The following is a 16,174-nucleotide window of genomic DNA, read 5'->3' on the forward strand; positions in this document are numbered from 1 at the left end:
TTCTTGGTATGAAAATTCGATTATATTTGAAATTTTCATTCGGTACAAAATTCGGTGTTATCAAAACATATCAAGCATAACAACGTGTGCTTAACTTAAGTATCAATAATAATTAACAATGTGGTTATAGAACCACGTTTTTTTCCATCGCGACGGATGACTGATATATGGCAACAGTAGCCATGGAAAAATTTGATCTAATAATAATTTCTTACATTTTTTCATTTCTTTCTAATACAAAGAAATATCGATCTGTACGCATGTGAACCTTTATCTATCAGAAATGAATTCCTGAATTCATTCAAAAGAAAAAAATACAATCATAACAAGATATAATTTCCTACTCGAATCGTAAAAAGTAAGATAAAAGCACTAGTTTCAAAACACTGTCCCATATTAGGGAAGAATCAACAGATGTATCATGCATACAGCATTCCTGAGTGTATAGCATCCAAACATCCCCCAAATATGGATTCACTATCTTCTTTCATTCATAACTCGAGTTCACTGGTCAGACGTCATTTCTAACATGATTATACACTATCTGGATAATTGCACTTTTATCTCGCCTCACAACGGCGAGCATCAATGAACACTAAAGTCGATATCAGAAATTGGTAGACATAGTCAACTCCGGATCGATGATAGACAGAAGGGCCCCAACGAGATGAAGCGATCCAGTAGTCAATACTTGAGGTTTGCAGCGTTCGACGCTAGCAGGACTTGCTTCGGACTCTTTCCTGATGATCGTGAGAGCCTCGTAAACGTTGCCAGCTAATACTGAATTCTCGCCCCAAATCTCCGCGTGTTTCCGTGCTTTCTCCAGTTGATTAGCCACCGGCATATTGAAGTTCTCCTGATCCACTGTGTAAACAACACCGGCGACGTTCGGCACGAAGAAGGCTTTTTTGAATCCAAGCTCTTTCAGTGGGGACAGCAGCCTCGCTGAGTCCCGGTCACCCGTGGCGTTGAAGATGAGATATCTACTTCTCTCTTTTCTATTAAAATAAAAATAGTTTGTTATTATCATTTCAAGGTAATCCTTTGCTCACATTATTTTTTTTTTTTTTTTAATACACGTATACACTCACTTTGTATTCTTGATGATATTTTTAAACCACTCGACGCAGCAGCCAATACTCTCGTCCGTGTGGGCACCGTCAATGTAAAAGTCGATCGTCCTTCCAAGCAATATCTGCGTCCTACCAGGCCAAGTACAATGGTCCAGGGCTGTTGCGACCTTATTGAAACACAGGCTGGTCTTCTTGTAGGGCGTCGTCTCGTCGATGATGTACTTACTACTCTCTAGCTCGAGTTTGTTCTCGGTACTTTCAAGGACACTCGAACGTCTCGTTCCTACTCGTCCACTGTTGTGTCTAGTCATCCAGGTGGAGGCCAGTTGGATAGCTAGTGTAGCGTTGTCCTTCTGAACACTGCTGCGAATACCTAAAGCAGATTTTTCGAGTTTAGGCTGTCTCGCTGGTGACCAAGCGAGTGCCTAAGATTAGTAAGGGTAGATTGAAGTTTATAAATGTGTCCCAGCTGCAGTGTGGTGAATCGTGCCTTGCAGTTGCTTTTTTGGAAGAGTTTGTCACGTGCTTGGTATCCCCAAAGTCATCGATGATATATAGAAACATGTAGATGAATACCCCAATAATGCGACTGTATTATGATCCGTTGATAATGCTTTATGATTGATGATCCACCTTGAAATCGTGCAGCTGAAGATGATGCATACGTGATACTTATCCATAATTTCACCCAATTCTTCAAAGCCACCTCTCAGAAGCATGTAAAAGCAATCGCCATCGTTGAAAATTTCTTACTATAGCTTACCTAAAGTTGGCACAGACTTCCTCCAAGGATAAGACTCGATATCGGGTACGACGTGAAGGGGACAACTCTTCTCGACTGCTCGAGCCTGGAGTACCGTCATAGCGTCGTTGGGCTGCTGGACCGTGAAAGCCGGTACTCCCGGTTTGAAAATTCCTGCTTTATGGTAGGCTATGGACTCGAGAGTGTCACCCAAAAGGGACGTGTGGTCCAGCCCGAGACTCGATATACCAGTGCAGACGCTCGAATTGATTATATTCGTGCAGTCGTACTCGCCGCCTATACCCACCTGAAGGTACAGGAACAAAAATTTAATTTTTTTTTTATTACTCGAGAAAATCAATAGTCATACCTCGAGAATAGCCACATCGACGTTGGCCTTGATAAAAACATGAAACATAAGTATCGTTAGGAACTTGAAGTACTGCGGCATATCGCTGTCCGTCTCTTTTTTCTGCTGGAGTATGTTAAAAACGTGCCAGAAGTGTCGAGAGAACTCGAGCTCGTTGATGGGCCGTCCATTGATGCGAAATCGCTCTCGAACGGAGATGAGGTGAGGCGAACTGTAAAATCCTGTGCGGAAGCCATGTTCTCGGAGAATAGCCTCGGTGAAGGCACAGGTCGAACCTTTGCCCTTTGTACCCGCGACGTGGATCACTGATAGCTGGTCGAGTTGTTCCAACGTCAGACCCGAGCTGTGGATGAAAATTTCTGATTAAATTAAGATAACTTAAAGCTGTACGCAACAGGAGATTGAGACGTAGCATTGACGCTGAAGCGTGTGAGTCATTAGATTAATCAAAAATAATGATTCTTCACGAAGCGATCATTACTCTGAGATAACGATTTCTCGTAGTCATTTCTAGCAGCAACATGAAGTTACTATTTTAATGAACCAAAATTGATGTTACGATAGATTGCCTACTAATTGAATTATGCTTCTTATGGGTATTCACTATAGCTATCGATGCTATAAGTCTAAACATTTCCATGATTTAATTGCGACGCTCTCTCGCGTACGTTATTGAATCATTAGCATAGCTAATAAAAGATAACGAGTAAAGTCTACTGTGAATAATACATTATCTTATATAATCTGCGATTTACAAAATCTATTGCAACAAAGCATAAATATTTTTGTTTTTTATTATAACACTTACCGGATCAGGTACTTCTTTGTCTCTTGTAAAGTAGTATTCTCCGTCGGACTAAGCTGCCTGGCAACTTTTATGTAAGCGGCATTACTTTGCAAACTGTTCAAACTCCTCACAGCTTCCTACAATTAAAAATATCCAATACAATATATCACGTACTGTGGTATAGAATTTCATTTTTGCTATGAATGCGAAATGTGATGTAAAGAGCTGTGGTCGAAAAAAAATTACCATGATTTCTAGCATTCTAGTACGCATAAGTTTCAGTGCGACAAATCACGAGGATTTTCAAATATGAAAGAACGTTTGGTCGGTCTCATTTGACGACGGACTTTGGGCTGTCAAGTGGTACGACGAAAAGTGTCTTTTGTTATCGCGAATATCACGTATACTCATTAAGCTTTATTAACGGAAAAACCTATTGTTGACGCTGATTTGTTGTTCAGTAAACACTTTAGTAATTGTCCGTTTATCAAAATACTGAAAAACATAAGAGATCGTTATTTAGAGCAGATCTATTTACATGTCGTAGAAAGAGTTTTTTCAAAAATCTTCATCTCGCGGTTGAGAAATTGTACAATCTATTTTTATGTATAGTATCTTATCAAGTTATCACAGTCGGAGTTCGAAGTATAATAAGAGAGAGAATCGACATTAGGGAAAGCACACTGTTCAAAAGCTCGACTACAAGTTCCTCGTATTTCGTCAATTTGTCACAACGACACTTTCACCACTTTTCGCAACGATTTTCCTCACGGTTCACAAGATATTCAATATTCCAAGCAAACGAAAAGTATCACAGTACAAAGAATCTTATGAAACGCATTTTCTTTACGCGCACAGCTCGACCAAAATCTCAAGTTCGTTAAAAGTCAGAAAACGCGATACCGATAGAAGAACACTTTCCGTCCGTGCCAGCATCCGACCAAACCGATAATAAATCTCCTCGTAGCTCTGGCGAGCAGTGTCAGCCTAAAATCAGCGCTATCTCAATCTCATATTCGACGGTTCAAGAGGTCGAACCCAACACTTTCGACACATTAAAAAAACGTCCCGCAAAAATAGCGAACCGATCGATCGGTATATTCATATATTCAAAAGCCACGATATACAGTTAAACTCACCTCGTAGCTGCCGGAGGAGACAGCGCGTCCGCTCGGTGCACTCTGGATCATCTTCCTAGCCAGAGTAAACATGAAAATCGCATTTATTATGCAAGTCTCGCTAAGGAAGACGATATAGTGGGGCGAAATCCCCACGCGAAGCGAGCCGCCGATAAAACCGGTTCACGCTAATACGCAGCTGTTGCTGCGATGCGCGAAAAGGGGGGGAAAGCCAAAAAAAAAGGCCTACTGCCAACGCACTGCGAACCGATAAAACTTTATTTACATTTCGCGCCTATCGATCTGGATGTTATACACATGATGCGAGAGAGCAGCTGCGACTACAATATCGACTCGTGCGACTACGTCGCTATGACCCTATAGTCGTATATAGATCTGAGGATGGAGCAAAAAGCTAGTATCTCGCCGAGTTTTTGTTGGCTATATCGAAGGCTGGAAACTTTAGTTTCTCTCGGTTATACGGAATTTCAAGGCAGTGTTTGGAAACACGCTGTATCTAGTTTTATCGGTTTCGAGAGATACATACAGTCTATACGATGCAGTTTGAATTTTTCTCAGACTCGTGAGTCGTTCGTGAAGGGATTATGGTTGGAAGGCTTTGGAATGTTGTACTGTATAATTTTAGAGTTAAGGTACTTTCGAAAGTGGTTTCAGTAACCGGATGGTAAGCCTGTAATTGCAGCTGTGGACTTTCTAAAAATGCAACTAATAACACGAGATACAATGCAACTGCGCGGATGCCCGAAGCCGAGATAAAAACTATGCTTTATTCCTTATAAAATTAGAAGAAAAAAAAATTTGTTTTATGAAAAACTGCAGGCATACATTTAAAGTGAGTTATGTCAGTTTTTATAAAATTTATATTGAACAATTTTCACGAGCCAAGATTCAAGAAACGTTCACAAAGACACATTTTTTTTCATCAAAATATTACTTCTTCTCGCGAATGATTAACGTGAAGGTCAAAACACAAACGGAACTGCCTTACAAGCATCTCTTAAATACATTCGGGCGAAACATTGAATGTCAAAAACGTGTTCGTACAAACTATCAATCCTCACTATACCGCACAATTAATCAGAATACAAAATACATTAACCACAAGTAATACCTCTTTATTCCACAGATATCAAATGACTCACACTGTTCATTCCGCGGACTTTCCCATAATACTGTTTGCACAGACACTTCGAGCTCTATATCGTGTATACGAGTTCCCGCACTGTAACCGTAAAGAAGAAAAACTCGATCTGCACCTGCCGCTCAAAACCCGATTGTCAGCGAAAAAACGTGTTCTACACCAGTCCACGCACGACCCGTCCCTTCATACAAGCAGCCACATATGCTTTCGTTCTTTCATCCTCCCCCCCCCCCCCAAACACATCGGCACGATTCGCAGCTACTCTCGCGCCCACGTGTATACACAAGCTACGCACACCAGAGAAAAAAAAACGCGTCTGACCGAAAGTAGTGGGTATATATACGTAGGATTTTGGCTCGAGGCCTCAGTGGGCACCTAAGTATATCTCTAGCGGCTCGGAGTTTCTCTTGAGGATTTAGGAAGTCGCGTAGCGGCACTGATAGCAAACGCCGGCGGTATGGTTATGCCGGTCGTTTTTCTTATCTCTCTGTGTATCGCTTATCTTATGCTGTAAATTATTGCTCACGGATGCGCGGCTCTAGACGACGTACTTTTAAATGGTTTTCCGATCTGGATAATAGTCACTTATTGCCGCTTGAAACGAGTTTTTGTGGCTAAAGAAAATTAGTCTATTTTTAAATGTTCCTCGTCTGCGCACATGTCCGGCTCTGTTATTCTATACTTGTCGAGTTTTTAAAAGGTTTTGAATTTTACAGCTTGTACAAAAATTAATTATTACAAATATTGCTTCAGTTCAATTTTTTTACTGGCAAGTAGAGTGTATTAAGGAGTCGTTAATGGTGAAAAAAAAAACAATACGATGTTTAATCTCATGGACCAACCGAATGAAGCCGATTAATGCTCTTAATGAAATTCGGAGCGGTCAAATTCTATTTCGTTCAATTAAGAGCATTGAAGCAATTATTGGAAATACCCACAGACATCAGAGGCAGCGATAACTTCATCAAGCTTATAATTTATGGAATGAAAATCAGGAAGTTTACTTCGCTTCTCTGTATTATTATCAGCTTCGTGTTATCGGTTTTCTGCCAAGTTGCTCCATTTCTGATTTGAACATCGTGTTACAACAAACTGCGTCTAAAATATCAGAACATCACTCAGTTATACCTTTCTTCAAAGTTATAATGATAAACTACATTCCACGTATTTATAGTAAATTTTCATCGCGCAATAAAGCGTTAAAAAAAAAAGAAAATTCCCAACGATTTTTCTCAAACGATTCAAATTTTAAATTTCCCGCGCTTGTAAAAGCTCGGCCGACCGTCGGTAAGTGCGATCAGCTGATTCCGTAGCAAGCACTCGCCGGCTATGCAAGCTGTGACCTGCATTAGTGTGTGTGCTTTTTTAAAACAATCTCTTCGTTGTCAAAACATACTAATACGAGCTGCACAATAAACGGCAAGAAGTTTCCTAGTAGCTCGTTATTTCCCCGAACGCGCGAGTCAACGTTTATTTATCGTCGTACATTCCAAACTCGAAACCTCCATTCCCAAGGTCTTTGCTATAACGTACGAACCTAAAAATACACCCCTTATGTGATTCCATGAAGACGTCGTTTAAGCTAAACCTGAAGACAGCATATCTTCGCAACGAATTACATAATTTCGAAAGAGAAAATCACGTGGATTTTCACCCACGAATCCAGAGTGCAAAATCTACTACCTGTATCCATCAAATTTTGCATACCTAAGAGGTGAGAGCTGCTTCGTGCTCCCGAAGCACCGCTGCGAAATCATAGCTGAAGACGGGACAACACAAAGGGCCGCCACAGCTGCCCGTAGCATTGTCACGTGGCTCATCCCGAGGGCCACTTCTCTTCTTCGTAAATATAAATAGCTGATGCTTCCCCGGCGACGACGGCAACACGATCATCAGCTTTCATGTCAATAACTGTTAGCGCTGCGGTGGCGCGACGTTTCCTTATCAGCGGTCGCGCTCGCGGTGTCCACTGGCGAATCGATCGGTGCACTACACGCGCGCATACGTTGCACTCTGCAGCTTATATATAGGTATACATAGTGCAGTCCACTACAGCCCTGACCTCGACACTGCTGCTGCTCCGCCGCGGTGCTGCTGCTAGTCTGCTCAGTGGGTCTGCTGCAGCGGCCGCTGCTGCTGTCGGACGCAACTTCGCTATGGCAGACGTCAGCGTGAACATGGGCACCTCGAGGAAGATGTCCTTTGGCTTCAACGGGAAGATGAACGGCGTCGAGGGCAAGACGCCCTTCCTCATCGGCGTTTCCGGCGGCACCGCCAGTGGAAAGGTATAACGAGCTTTCTCTTTGTGCACGATAAGCTTTCGTTTTACTTCTTTTTTTATGCCCTTGTCGCATTTATAACCTACACGGAAGAGACACTCTCGGTGGAATTTTCGAATTTTTCAAACGACGACGAGCCTTGTCGTAATTTTTACTTGGCACCGTTTCGGGTTTTTTCATTATTGCAGGGCTGGTCAAGGCAGTTTTTTTAGAGGACCAGTATCGGTCGATCGGTACTCAATTGTTCATAGTTTATTGCGCGTTTGCAACTGTTGATGATCGCGGTCACGTGCGTCGCTGTTTTGTTTTTTATCATCGCGATAATTAACATGTTTATCAGTCTTAGTTTGCGCGAGTCTAGTTTGCAGTACATATATTGAATGATCTGCGCTCTTTCTCTAGGAAAGATCAGATTGCGATAAATTTCTTTTCTTTTAGGTGTACTTGATAATATTATGTAAAATATTCAAGAGATTTTGAACCTGCAATAAATTGCAACCAATAATGTTACCTTCTATTTCAGTATATCACGTTTACACGAGTAAAAAATAACCATCAGTCCACTTCAAAAACTTTTGTTCTTGATAGAATATGTAATATTTCAAAATTAAAAATATTATTACTTGTTTAAAAAATGAATTCTTGTCTTAAAACGTGAAAAAAAAACAAAAATAATCTGCCATACTAATTATGCATTTCATCTTGCAGTCAACAGTATGTAAGAGGATAATGGAGAAACTAGGCCAAGTAGATAAAGACCATACAGAGAGACAGGTGGTGTGCATATCACAGGACAGCTTTTATAGAGACCTTACACCGGCAGAAAAGCTTAAGGCTGAAAAGGGACAGTATAATTTTGATCATCCGGATGCATTCAACAATGACTTAATACTGCAGACACTTAGGGATATTCTTGCAGGCAGGAAATGTGAAATTCCTGCCTACGACTACAGGACAAACAGTTTGTAAGTATCCACAGTATGTTGGGGATTGTATTGGAATATTTATCGGATTTCAATGAAAGAGACATTTTGATTAATATAATAGTAAGCGTTTATTCACGCAGTCTTGTAAAAAGAAAGTAACAAGTAAAAAAAAAGATGTAACTAGTAGCAAAGGCGACGTGGTTTTAACAAGCGTCTTCGGTGCAGGTAAGCTGGAGCCTAGAAAAAAAAGAACAAATTCATTAATAAATGCAATACTATTTTTGGTTTTATTGAATATTGCTACTTCTGACTTCCCTTTTGGGGTTCATAATTTTAAGCTTTAAGCAATAATGAAATTGAAGTTATTCATAAGTGTGTGTAAAGCAATAATACGAATAGAAACTTACATATGAGTATGCTCCATAAGAATGGCATGGAGGTGGTGCAGCTCCATAAAGTCCACCAGCAAGGCCCAAATCTGCTCCCAATCCATAGCCACCTCCTAGACCTCCCAATCCATAACCGCCTCCCAATCCTAAACCACCTCCCAATCCATAATGAGCACCCAGACCCAGTCCAAGTCCAAGGCCCAGAGGAGGAAGGCTCATTGGTGGTGGTGGTGGTGGTGGTGGTGGTGGCGGGTACATCGGAGCTGGTACCGGGTAATACGGAGCCGGTGCTGCGTACACTGGTGGTGGCGCGTACATTGGAGCTGGTGGTGGGCACAGTGCAGATGGTGGTCCCACGCTAATTGCTGGCGGAGCTATCGACAGTCCGTGTCCATATCCCATGCCATGTCCATATCCCAGACCGAGTCCGTGTCCAAGTCCGAGACCATGTCCGAGTCCAACTCCAGGAAGACACTTGCACGTCGCAAAACCACACTTTTTGCAGGCCTCCGTAAGATCCAGACAGGCCAGAACGACCAGAACCGCGAGGATGAAATTCAGCACCGATTTGCCGTTCATTTTGCTGTTTCTGTATACACGACTGTCGCGGTTGACGATGTGATGCCTTGTCGAAGACATCGTGGAGTTTTATAGCCCGGTCCATGGATCAGGATATTTTGCTTGTCTCGAAATTGTGGCTCTTGTTTGTTTAAACGCACGCGCTTCGCCGCCAGCGGAAGGAAAGAGGAAGTCGTTGACTTACGCTTTCTTCATTAAAAAGTTTAGAATTTCGCAAACTGTCGTACGCTTGGAGATTCGTCGGCTTTCGTCATTGACGCATTGATAATTTTCGTTTATACTTACAGCCTGCTGAGATCATAACATCCTCATACCGCTCGTAGTATATGGATTACGATTTTTATAACGTTGCTTTACCTCTATGTTAAAAATATGCATTTTTTATGTGTTTCAGAATCAAGGACAAAGTTACGACGATTTATCCTGCCGACGTAGTACTTTTTGAAGGAATTCTAGTATTTTATTTCCCAAACATAAGAGATCTTTTTCACATGAAGCTGTTTGTTGATACAGACTCTGATACAAGGTTGGCAAGAAGAGGTATGTTATTAAATATTTAACGTTTTATTACTCTACAAAAATCATTGAATATTAGGATGATGAAAAAGTAAAGTTTCGATTTTTTTACATTATTCAACAATATTTTTATTTACATGTATATGTTTGAAATCAGTACCAAGGGACATTAATGAAAGAGGAAGAGATCTGGATTATGTGCTAAATCAATACATGAATTTTGTAAAGCCAGCATTTGAAGAATTTTGTCTACCTACCAAAAAATTTGCTGACGTGATAATTCCGCGGGGAGCGGATAATACAGGTATATTATTTCATTATTTTTTGCTTACTGCCTGGAATATATATATTTTTTAAATGCCATAATATTAATATGGGCAAACGCAACATTAATGCAATCTATTAATTTATCAATATTGGTACATTTGCATGATGATTTTTTTATTTGATATTGGCAATTTTTTTAAATCATTCACAAAAATGTATAATTTAAATAATTTAACACTATTATAGAAAGTATCATTCAATCATATATTGTGCTTAAGCTGGTTTTACACTATCAAAATTTTTAAATTTATATGATCAAAAATGTAATTAATAATTCAAATTTATTTTCTAGTCAATGATAGTATTCTAAAAGTTTAATGTTAATTTATAAAACAGAACTTTATTGTGGCTGCTGCCCGGCATTTGTGGATTTAAGTATTATAGGATTGAGAGCTTGAGAAACGTTATTTAAATTGAGTGTGATTCAAACACTAGAAATGTTATTACTAATAATAATAGTTGAAAATACAGAAATTCATTTTCAGATAGCTTTGATTTCTGCGGTATCAATTTATTGAAACGAAATTCAATTTATATTGCTGAACACAATTATTATTTAGTATCTATAAAACAAAATAAAATGCAGTTGAATTTTAATAAATCCTTATGATTTTTAAAGACGTTTTTCTTTAGTCATTTTTCTGAGGAACTGATTGTTTAATTTTTCAACATTGCATTCCTATTGTGAAAGAATGATGAAAGTGATATTGGTTCAAATAACGAAATGGCGATATATTTGTTTAATTTAAAACCACCTTAAAATTTTTATTTATACAATAGACTATTAAATACTAAATAGAGAATTTGCAAAAAATGATTTAAATAGTAGATAAACTAAAGAAACTATCATTTTCAAAAAAATGATAGTTTCTTTAATTTTATAAAACCGTCAAGTTTTTGCTATGTGATAGTTACTATCTTTCTAGTGTTTAAATCACACTCTTAAATTTAATGCTATAAGGAGAGCAGCTCTCCTTGAAGGATATAAAAAAAGAAACAAACATGCACAGTTTTGGTTATTGTATGTTTACAGTGGCGATAGATCTTATAGTGCACCACATCTGGGACATTTTACATACTAAAAACGGCGATTCCGCATCCGGGCAGCATCCATACATCGAGCATAGACGAACGTCATCGTCGTCAGACGCCCTCAGCAGATGATTGACTAATACTTGAATTACATGGCTATTTTTTTTATAAGAAAAAACCTTCCACTTTTTTATCACATTTTGTTTTACAGTGTTATACTACATTTTACAATTTGATACAGATTATCACGTCGGATGAAAAAAGCGTGCTTATATTAATCACCGCGATGAAAGTCTATCGAAAAAGTACAATAAGGACACAAAAAATTAAGTAGTATTTTCTTATAGCAAGCAATTTCTAATTGCATACATTTTTGTACGCAATCTCTGTTAAGTCGTTACTGACACTTAATTAGTCCTTTTTAAAGCTTTATACATATTTGTAATCATGTACCTTGTATACCTTACATTGTAACCATGAGTTGTCTACTAACATATCTGCTTTTAATAAGAGAAAGAGCATAATTTATTTTAAGTAAAACTTTTTAAAACTGCCGAACTTTAATAAGCATCTAACGATTTTAAAATACTTAGTTTCAAATGTTTATTTACGAACATAAAAAAAACACAACATGTTAAAAATTTGATTTTGAGCATAATATATTAATAATCTATATCTACTTCAAGATTAAGATTTATGATGCAGTACAATTTTTTATTGACTACTTGTAAATATACTTTTTTTTTAAACCTGCACAATATTTTCTTGTGATTTGTACTACCAACATAATTTGTACTAGTGCATAATATTTGCATTTATAGATTTTTTACATACATATAATTAAAAAAATTTTCTAGTATTATAATTAAATATACAAACCATAAAATTTTATGTCAATAAAATGTTACTGCAATTACGTACTGTGTGCCTATTTGTTAAAAAACAGAAGCTGAATGATAATTAATTGATGGTTAGAATAGGTGCAATCCATATATTTGCATGATATAAAACATTTTAATTTGTAATTAAAATTTATAAAATATAAAAATATACTTTTTTCAATGATCAATATGTAATTAAATGATTTTTCTCCTGTTTTCTATTCTGTTTCAGTGGCCATTGACTTAATTGTCCAACACATAAGAGATTTTCTAAGCAATCGATGTAGGGTAGTTGTGGAACCTGAAAGTCCAATTAGCCGTTCTGATGAAACACTCAAGAGACCTCACTAATACCTCATAGAGATTCTATAAGAAATACTTAAATAATCAAAAGAAAGCTCATATTATCTGTGAGCATAGTTTGAGACCTATGCATATTAAGAATTGAGCTTCAAAAAAATATTTTTAGAAGAAAAAAAATATATACAATATATTTTAGACAATGCGTTGCACCTCCTAAAATAAAAAACGGGTGCTGAGGCAACTATCAAAATTACGCAAGTAAAACTTAATGAGCTTTAAACCAAAGATTGGTTTATAAAACCTAGAAGTTTATTTTTCTGAAAAAGTAAAAGAGAGTTCATAGTTTTATTATAAAATTTATTTACTCAATGTTGTCAATGTTGTAAATTTTAAATACAAAATGTCATAAAATAACAAAAGAAAAGTTACGCAGAAATATGTGATTTAGCTGAGTGATAATTTAACAAATTTATATAAGAAAAGCATTTAACAATGATTATTTTTAGATATAAGCAGTAGGATAAGTGTAAAAACAGTATATTTTTCTTACATGATTAATTTAGTACTAATTTTTTCAAATGTTGTATTTGCAAAACTTTGTGGATTATAAAGAAACATTACAAAATATACATTATGCTTTAATGCAATCTTAAATTAAATTTTAACTATCTTGCTGTAGCTTATTGGTAATACAATTCTAAATTCATACCATCATGAATCTCATCTATAAATCAAAGTTAAGGAAAATATTTAAAAATGATGAATATAATCAAATATTTTTTAAAGGATACAGTCCTGTAATTTTATGTGATCCTTGAAAATTTGGTACCACTTTTTCAGAACTATTTTCTCCCAATGTGTTCCAGTTTGAGCTGCTATTAATTTTTTAAGATCACCAACTGTGTCATCTGGGTTACATTTCACTCTTACTTTTTTTCCGAGTCTGTCATTGCATGTGATTTCAATCATATTTGTTTTTGTTGAATCTATAAGCCAAATCAAAAGAAATTATTTAAAATTATACAAATGCCAAGTAATTTTTACTTTCAAGGAATATTTATAAAAAACGCAATAATAACAGCTTATTTCTACCAATGAATGTTGTAAGTGTTATATTTTATTAAAATTTTCAATATATACTTAATCCATTTGTGTTTTCACTAGCACGTTACTATTTTGATTTGCACAAAAAAAAGTAACGGACACAAGTTTTTTAGTTAAAAAGAAATTCATTTGTTATTATTAATTTGAGGTTAGATATCTAGAAAATTCATAACCTCCGAAATCAATTGTAGTCCATTTATTTGCCGTTTAAAAATATTTGTAAAAAATCATAAGTTTTCAAGATAAGTAGTACTTTGCATTAAAGAAAAATGTATAAAGAAGTATTCTAGCAAAGATTAGATGATAATAAAGTCGCAAGATACGACATAAAATAACAGGTTCAAAATATAGGTAATGATATGCACTTACCTTTGAAATATACGTATTAGAGAATTTATAAATATTTATGGATTTTTATTTATTCTAGAATATTACGAAGTCCGCACAATCGTGAAATCGTAATAGCAGGTAAATGTTTTTGCTGTTTTGATATAAGATGCGACATATAGACACCTATACTGCAGTCTGCAATACACGTATAAGTATATATATACCTATATATATATATTCATCGTCATTCGTCGCGCCAAGAGCAACACTAGCACATCTAGTGATTGAGCTGAGCACTGCTCTCAGATACTTATGATGAATGATGATATTTTATAAAATAAAGCATAAAAGTATAAATGCGAATGTAAGTAGCATGTTAAAATATGAAAATGAAATGAAATCGCATTTTTTAAATTACATAATTTAATACATATTTTTATCAGAAATTAAAAAAGATTGTGATACATTTTTGATATTTTTTAGATGGCGCTCTGAATGCCGCGAAAATTAAAACACGTAAAAGCCATTTTAAACTTTTTTTAAAAACGTCGCTCTTAAGATTTTTTAAGTATGTAAAGTCTTCAAAGGTAAAGGGAGCCATACAATACCTGACAAATGTCTCTCAAAGTAAAAAAAAATAGTAAAATTGTTCTTTATATCATATATTGATATATAGATATATGGCGCGCAGACGCAATAGCACATAAAGGTTGGCTACAGTAGCAAAATTTTGCCGGTTGACGTTACATGAGTGCCTGAACAAAAGAAGCCGCGAGTAAAAACATACATACAACAGACCATTACTTGCCTTAATCAATATCACAAAAATTATTTTCATTAAAATAAAAGTGTACAAGTGAAAGAAAATCCTATTTAAAACTCGTTGGTTCATAATCAAGTGCACGTGTTGTCTTTCAGCGGATTCTAATACATGCTGAGATTCATCAATCCAAAGACTGTCCTACTTTTTCATCGTGGTTTGAATCTAGTACAAAGGGCAAAGGTTCTTACAAAGAATCGACATCAGTTGCAGGCTGTGGTTACAGCACACGCTTTTTCAAAGAACTTCAAGGACGCTCTAAACATGCCGCCAAAACGGGGTCGTCCACCTAAGGTTATTAATTTATTTTTCTCCCATCACAGAGAAGCTCGTTCACTTGTTTTTATTATTATTATTTTTTTTTTTGACATTGTTGATTTTATAATTTTATGCATCAAAACTGAATTTTAAGTCATATATCATCCAACACTAAAAAGTCGCATATTATACATAAATATACTTTTGTTCCAGGCAAAAGGTGAAACCAAAACTTCCAAAAAACCAGCTGAAGAAAAAAAAACATCAAAGAAAACTAAGAGATCAGAAGTTGAAAATGATGAGAATGGAGCGGATGAGCCTGCCCCAAAGAAAGCAAAAACTGAATCCAAATCAGAGCCAAAGAAGTTGATGAATAAAACTGAGTCCAATTTAGATGAAATCAACTTTGATTGCGAGAAAGTCAATGCTGATGGAGAAAAATATAATATTAAAATCTGTACATGGAATGTTTCTGGGATTAGGGCGGTACTAAAGGTTGGTATATACATATAGCATTTTATTGATGGTTTTTATTGTTGCTGAATCTTCATGTAAAATTTTTTATTGCAGAAAAATGGTATGACATATTTAGAAAGAGAAGATGCAGATATTATAGCTCTTCAAGAAACAAAATGTGAAACAAAGAAAATACCCGATGAAGTAAAATTGAAGGGATATACTCGATACTTTCTTGACAGTAAGTTTCCAAATTAATAACATTATTGTAATTTTATAGGCAGCAAAGCTAAAAAATAATATTAAAATTTGCTTTTAGGTAAGAAAGCTGGATACTGCGGAATGGCATTGTACTCCAAAAAAGAACCTATAGATATCTCTATGGGTTTGGATGAAGAATTTGATGATGAAGGAAGATTAATAACTGCTGAATATGAACATTTTTATTTGGTTAATGTTTGTAAGTAATCACTTTGTTATTTGCAAATTATTTTACTTTCTACTGCTTTAAGATGAAGAATTGAAAATTTATTCTTTTTAGATGTTCCAAATGCTGGAAACAAATTGGTAACTCTACCAAAGCGTTTGAAGTGGAATGAAGCATTTAAAAAACATATTCAAGATCTGGATAAAAAGAAGCCTGTTATCATTTGTGGTGACATGAATGTAGCTCATCAAGAAATTGGTATTATTCTGATTACTTTATATATTCAGTTTCATGT

At 36.2% G+C, this 16,174-nt stretch overlaps 5 protein-coding genes across 18 annotated transcripts in view; 2 read left to right on the plus strand and 3 right to left on the minus strand.

Annotated features, from left to right (window-relative positions):
- Positions 1 to 7,223, minus strand: LOC100121507 (folylpolyglutamate synthase, mitochondrial). Of its 6 annotated transcripts, none has more exons than XM_031923480.2 (7): positions 6,960 to 7,223; positions 4,112 to 4,166; positions 2,994 to 3,109; positions 2,186 to 2,528; positions 1,837 to 2,122; positions 1,092 to 1,446; positions 1 to 998 (listed from the first exon to the last, which is right to left on the minus strand). In XM_031923480.2, the coding sequence occupies exons 1-7, from the start codon at positions 7,070 to 7,072 to the stop codon at positions 608 to 610; spliced, it is 1,659 nt and encodes a 552-aa protein (XP_031779340.1). In that variant the 5' UTR covers positions 7,073 to 7,223; the 3' UTR covers positions 1 to 607. The 6 variants fall into 6 exon arrangements, with proteins under 6 accessions (XP_031779340.1, XP_008209641.3, XP_032452863.1 ...); XM_008211419.4 differs by having other exon boundaries at positions 1,092 to 1,479; XM_032596972.1 differs by lacking the exon at positions 6,960 to 7,223 and adding an exon at positions 5,628 to 5,706.
- LOC100121526 (uridine-cytidine kinase) lies at positions 5,837 to 13,143 on the plus strand. Of its 3 annotated transcripts, none has more exons than XM_001605086.6 (5): positions 5,837 to 7,537; positions 8,240 to 8,496; positions 9,820 to 9,965; positions 10,099 to 10,245; positions 12,414 to 13,143. In XM_001605086.6, the coding sequence occupies exons 1-5, from the start codon at positions 7,409 to 7,411 to the stop codon at positions 12,530 to 12,532; spliced, it is 798 nt and encodes a 265-aa protein (XP_001605136.1). In that variant the 5' UTR covers positions 5,837 to 7,408; the 3' UTR covers positions 12,533 to 13,143. The 3 variants fall into 3 exon arrangements, with proteins under 3 accessions (XP_001605136.1, XP_003427142.1, XP_032452875.1); XM_003427094.5 differs by having other exon boundaries at positions 7,154 to 7,537; positions 11,302 to 12,972; XM_032596984.1 differs by lacking the exons at positions 5,837 to 7,537; positions 12,414 to 13,143 and adding exons at positions 7,890 to 8,124; positions 11,302 to 12,366.
- LOC100680075 (cuticle protein 63) lies at positions 8,561 to 9,500 on the minus strand. The gene is made up of 2 exons (XM_003427095.3): positions 8,865 to 9,500; positions 8,561 to 8,694 (listed from the first exon to the last, which is right to left on the minus strand). Exons 1-2 carry the CDS (start codon positions 9,483 to 9,485, stop codon positions 8,638 to 8,640), a joined length of 678 nt encoding a protein of 225 aa, XP_003427143.1. The 5' UTR covers positions 9,486 to 9,500; the 3' UTR covers positions 8,561 to 8,637.
- LOC100114203 (ubiquitin-like protein 5) lies at positions 12,825 to 14,211 on the minus strand. Of its 4 annotated transcripts, none has more exons than XM_001607431.5 (3): positions 13,958 to 14,211; positions 13,276 to 13,470; positions 12,825 to 13,208 (listed from the first exon to the last, which is right to left on the minus strand). In XM_001607431.5, exons 2-3 carry the CDS (start codon positions 13,451 to 13,453, stop codon positions 13,165 to 13,167), a joined length of 222 nt encoding a protein of 73 aa, XP_001607481.1. In that variant the 5' UTR covers positions 13,454 to 13,470; positions 13,958 to 14,211; the 3' UTR covers positions 12,825 to 13,164. The 4 variants fall into 4 exon arrangements, with proteins under 4 accessions (XP_001607481.1, XP_032452877.1, XP_008209675.1 ...); XM_032596986.1 differs by having other exon boundaries at positions 13,762 to 13,961; XM_008211453.4 differs by lacking the exon at positions 13,958 to 14,211 and adding an exon at positions 13,564 to 13,942.
- LOC100121546 (exodeoxyribonuclease) overlaps positions 13,709 to 16,174 on the plus strand; it is a 3,097-nt gene continuing 631 nt past the window's right edge. The window contains exons 1-8 of one of the 4 annotated variants that reach the window (XM_016981733.3): positions 13,835 to 13,939; positions 14,016 to 14,056; positions 14,402 to 14,505; positions 14,595 to 15,032; positions 15,210 to 15,491; positions 15,567 to 15,693; positions 15,772 to 15,912; positions 15,994 to 16,137. In XM_016981733.3, coding sequence (XP_016837222.1) covers positions 14,850 to 15,032; positions 15,210 to 15,491; positions 15,567 to 15,693; positions 15,772 to 15,912; positions 15,994 to 16,137 — 877 coding nt within the window. In that variant the 5' untranslated portion in view covers positions 13,835 to 13,939; positions 14,016 to 14,056; positions 14,402 to 14,505; positions 14,595 to 14,849. Of the gene's footprint in view, positions 13,940 to 14,015; positions 14,283 to 14,401; positions 15,033 to 15,209; positions 15,492 to 15,566; positions 15,694 to 15,771; positions 15,913 to 15,993; positions 16,138 to 16,174 lie in introns of those variants that run through there. The other 3 variants (XM_032596977.1, XM_001605106.6, XM_032596976.1) reach the window with 3 other exon arrangements.

Source organism: Nasonia vitripennis, chromosome 2 (genome assembly GCF_009193385.2).
Source record: "Nasonia vitripennis strain AsymCx chromosome 2, Nvit_psr_1.1, whole genome shotgun sequence".
Taxonomy (NCBI): Eukaryota; Metazoa; Arthropoda; class Insecta; order Hymenoptera; family Pteromalidae; genus Nasonia; species Nasonia vitripennis.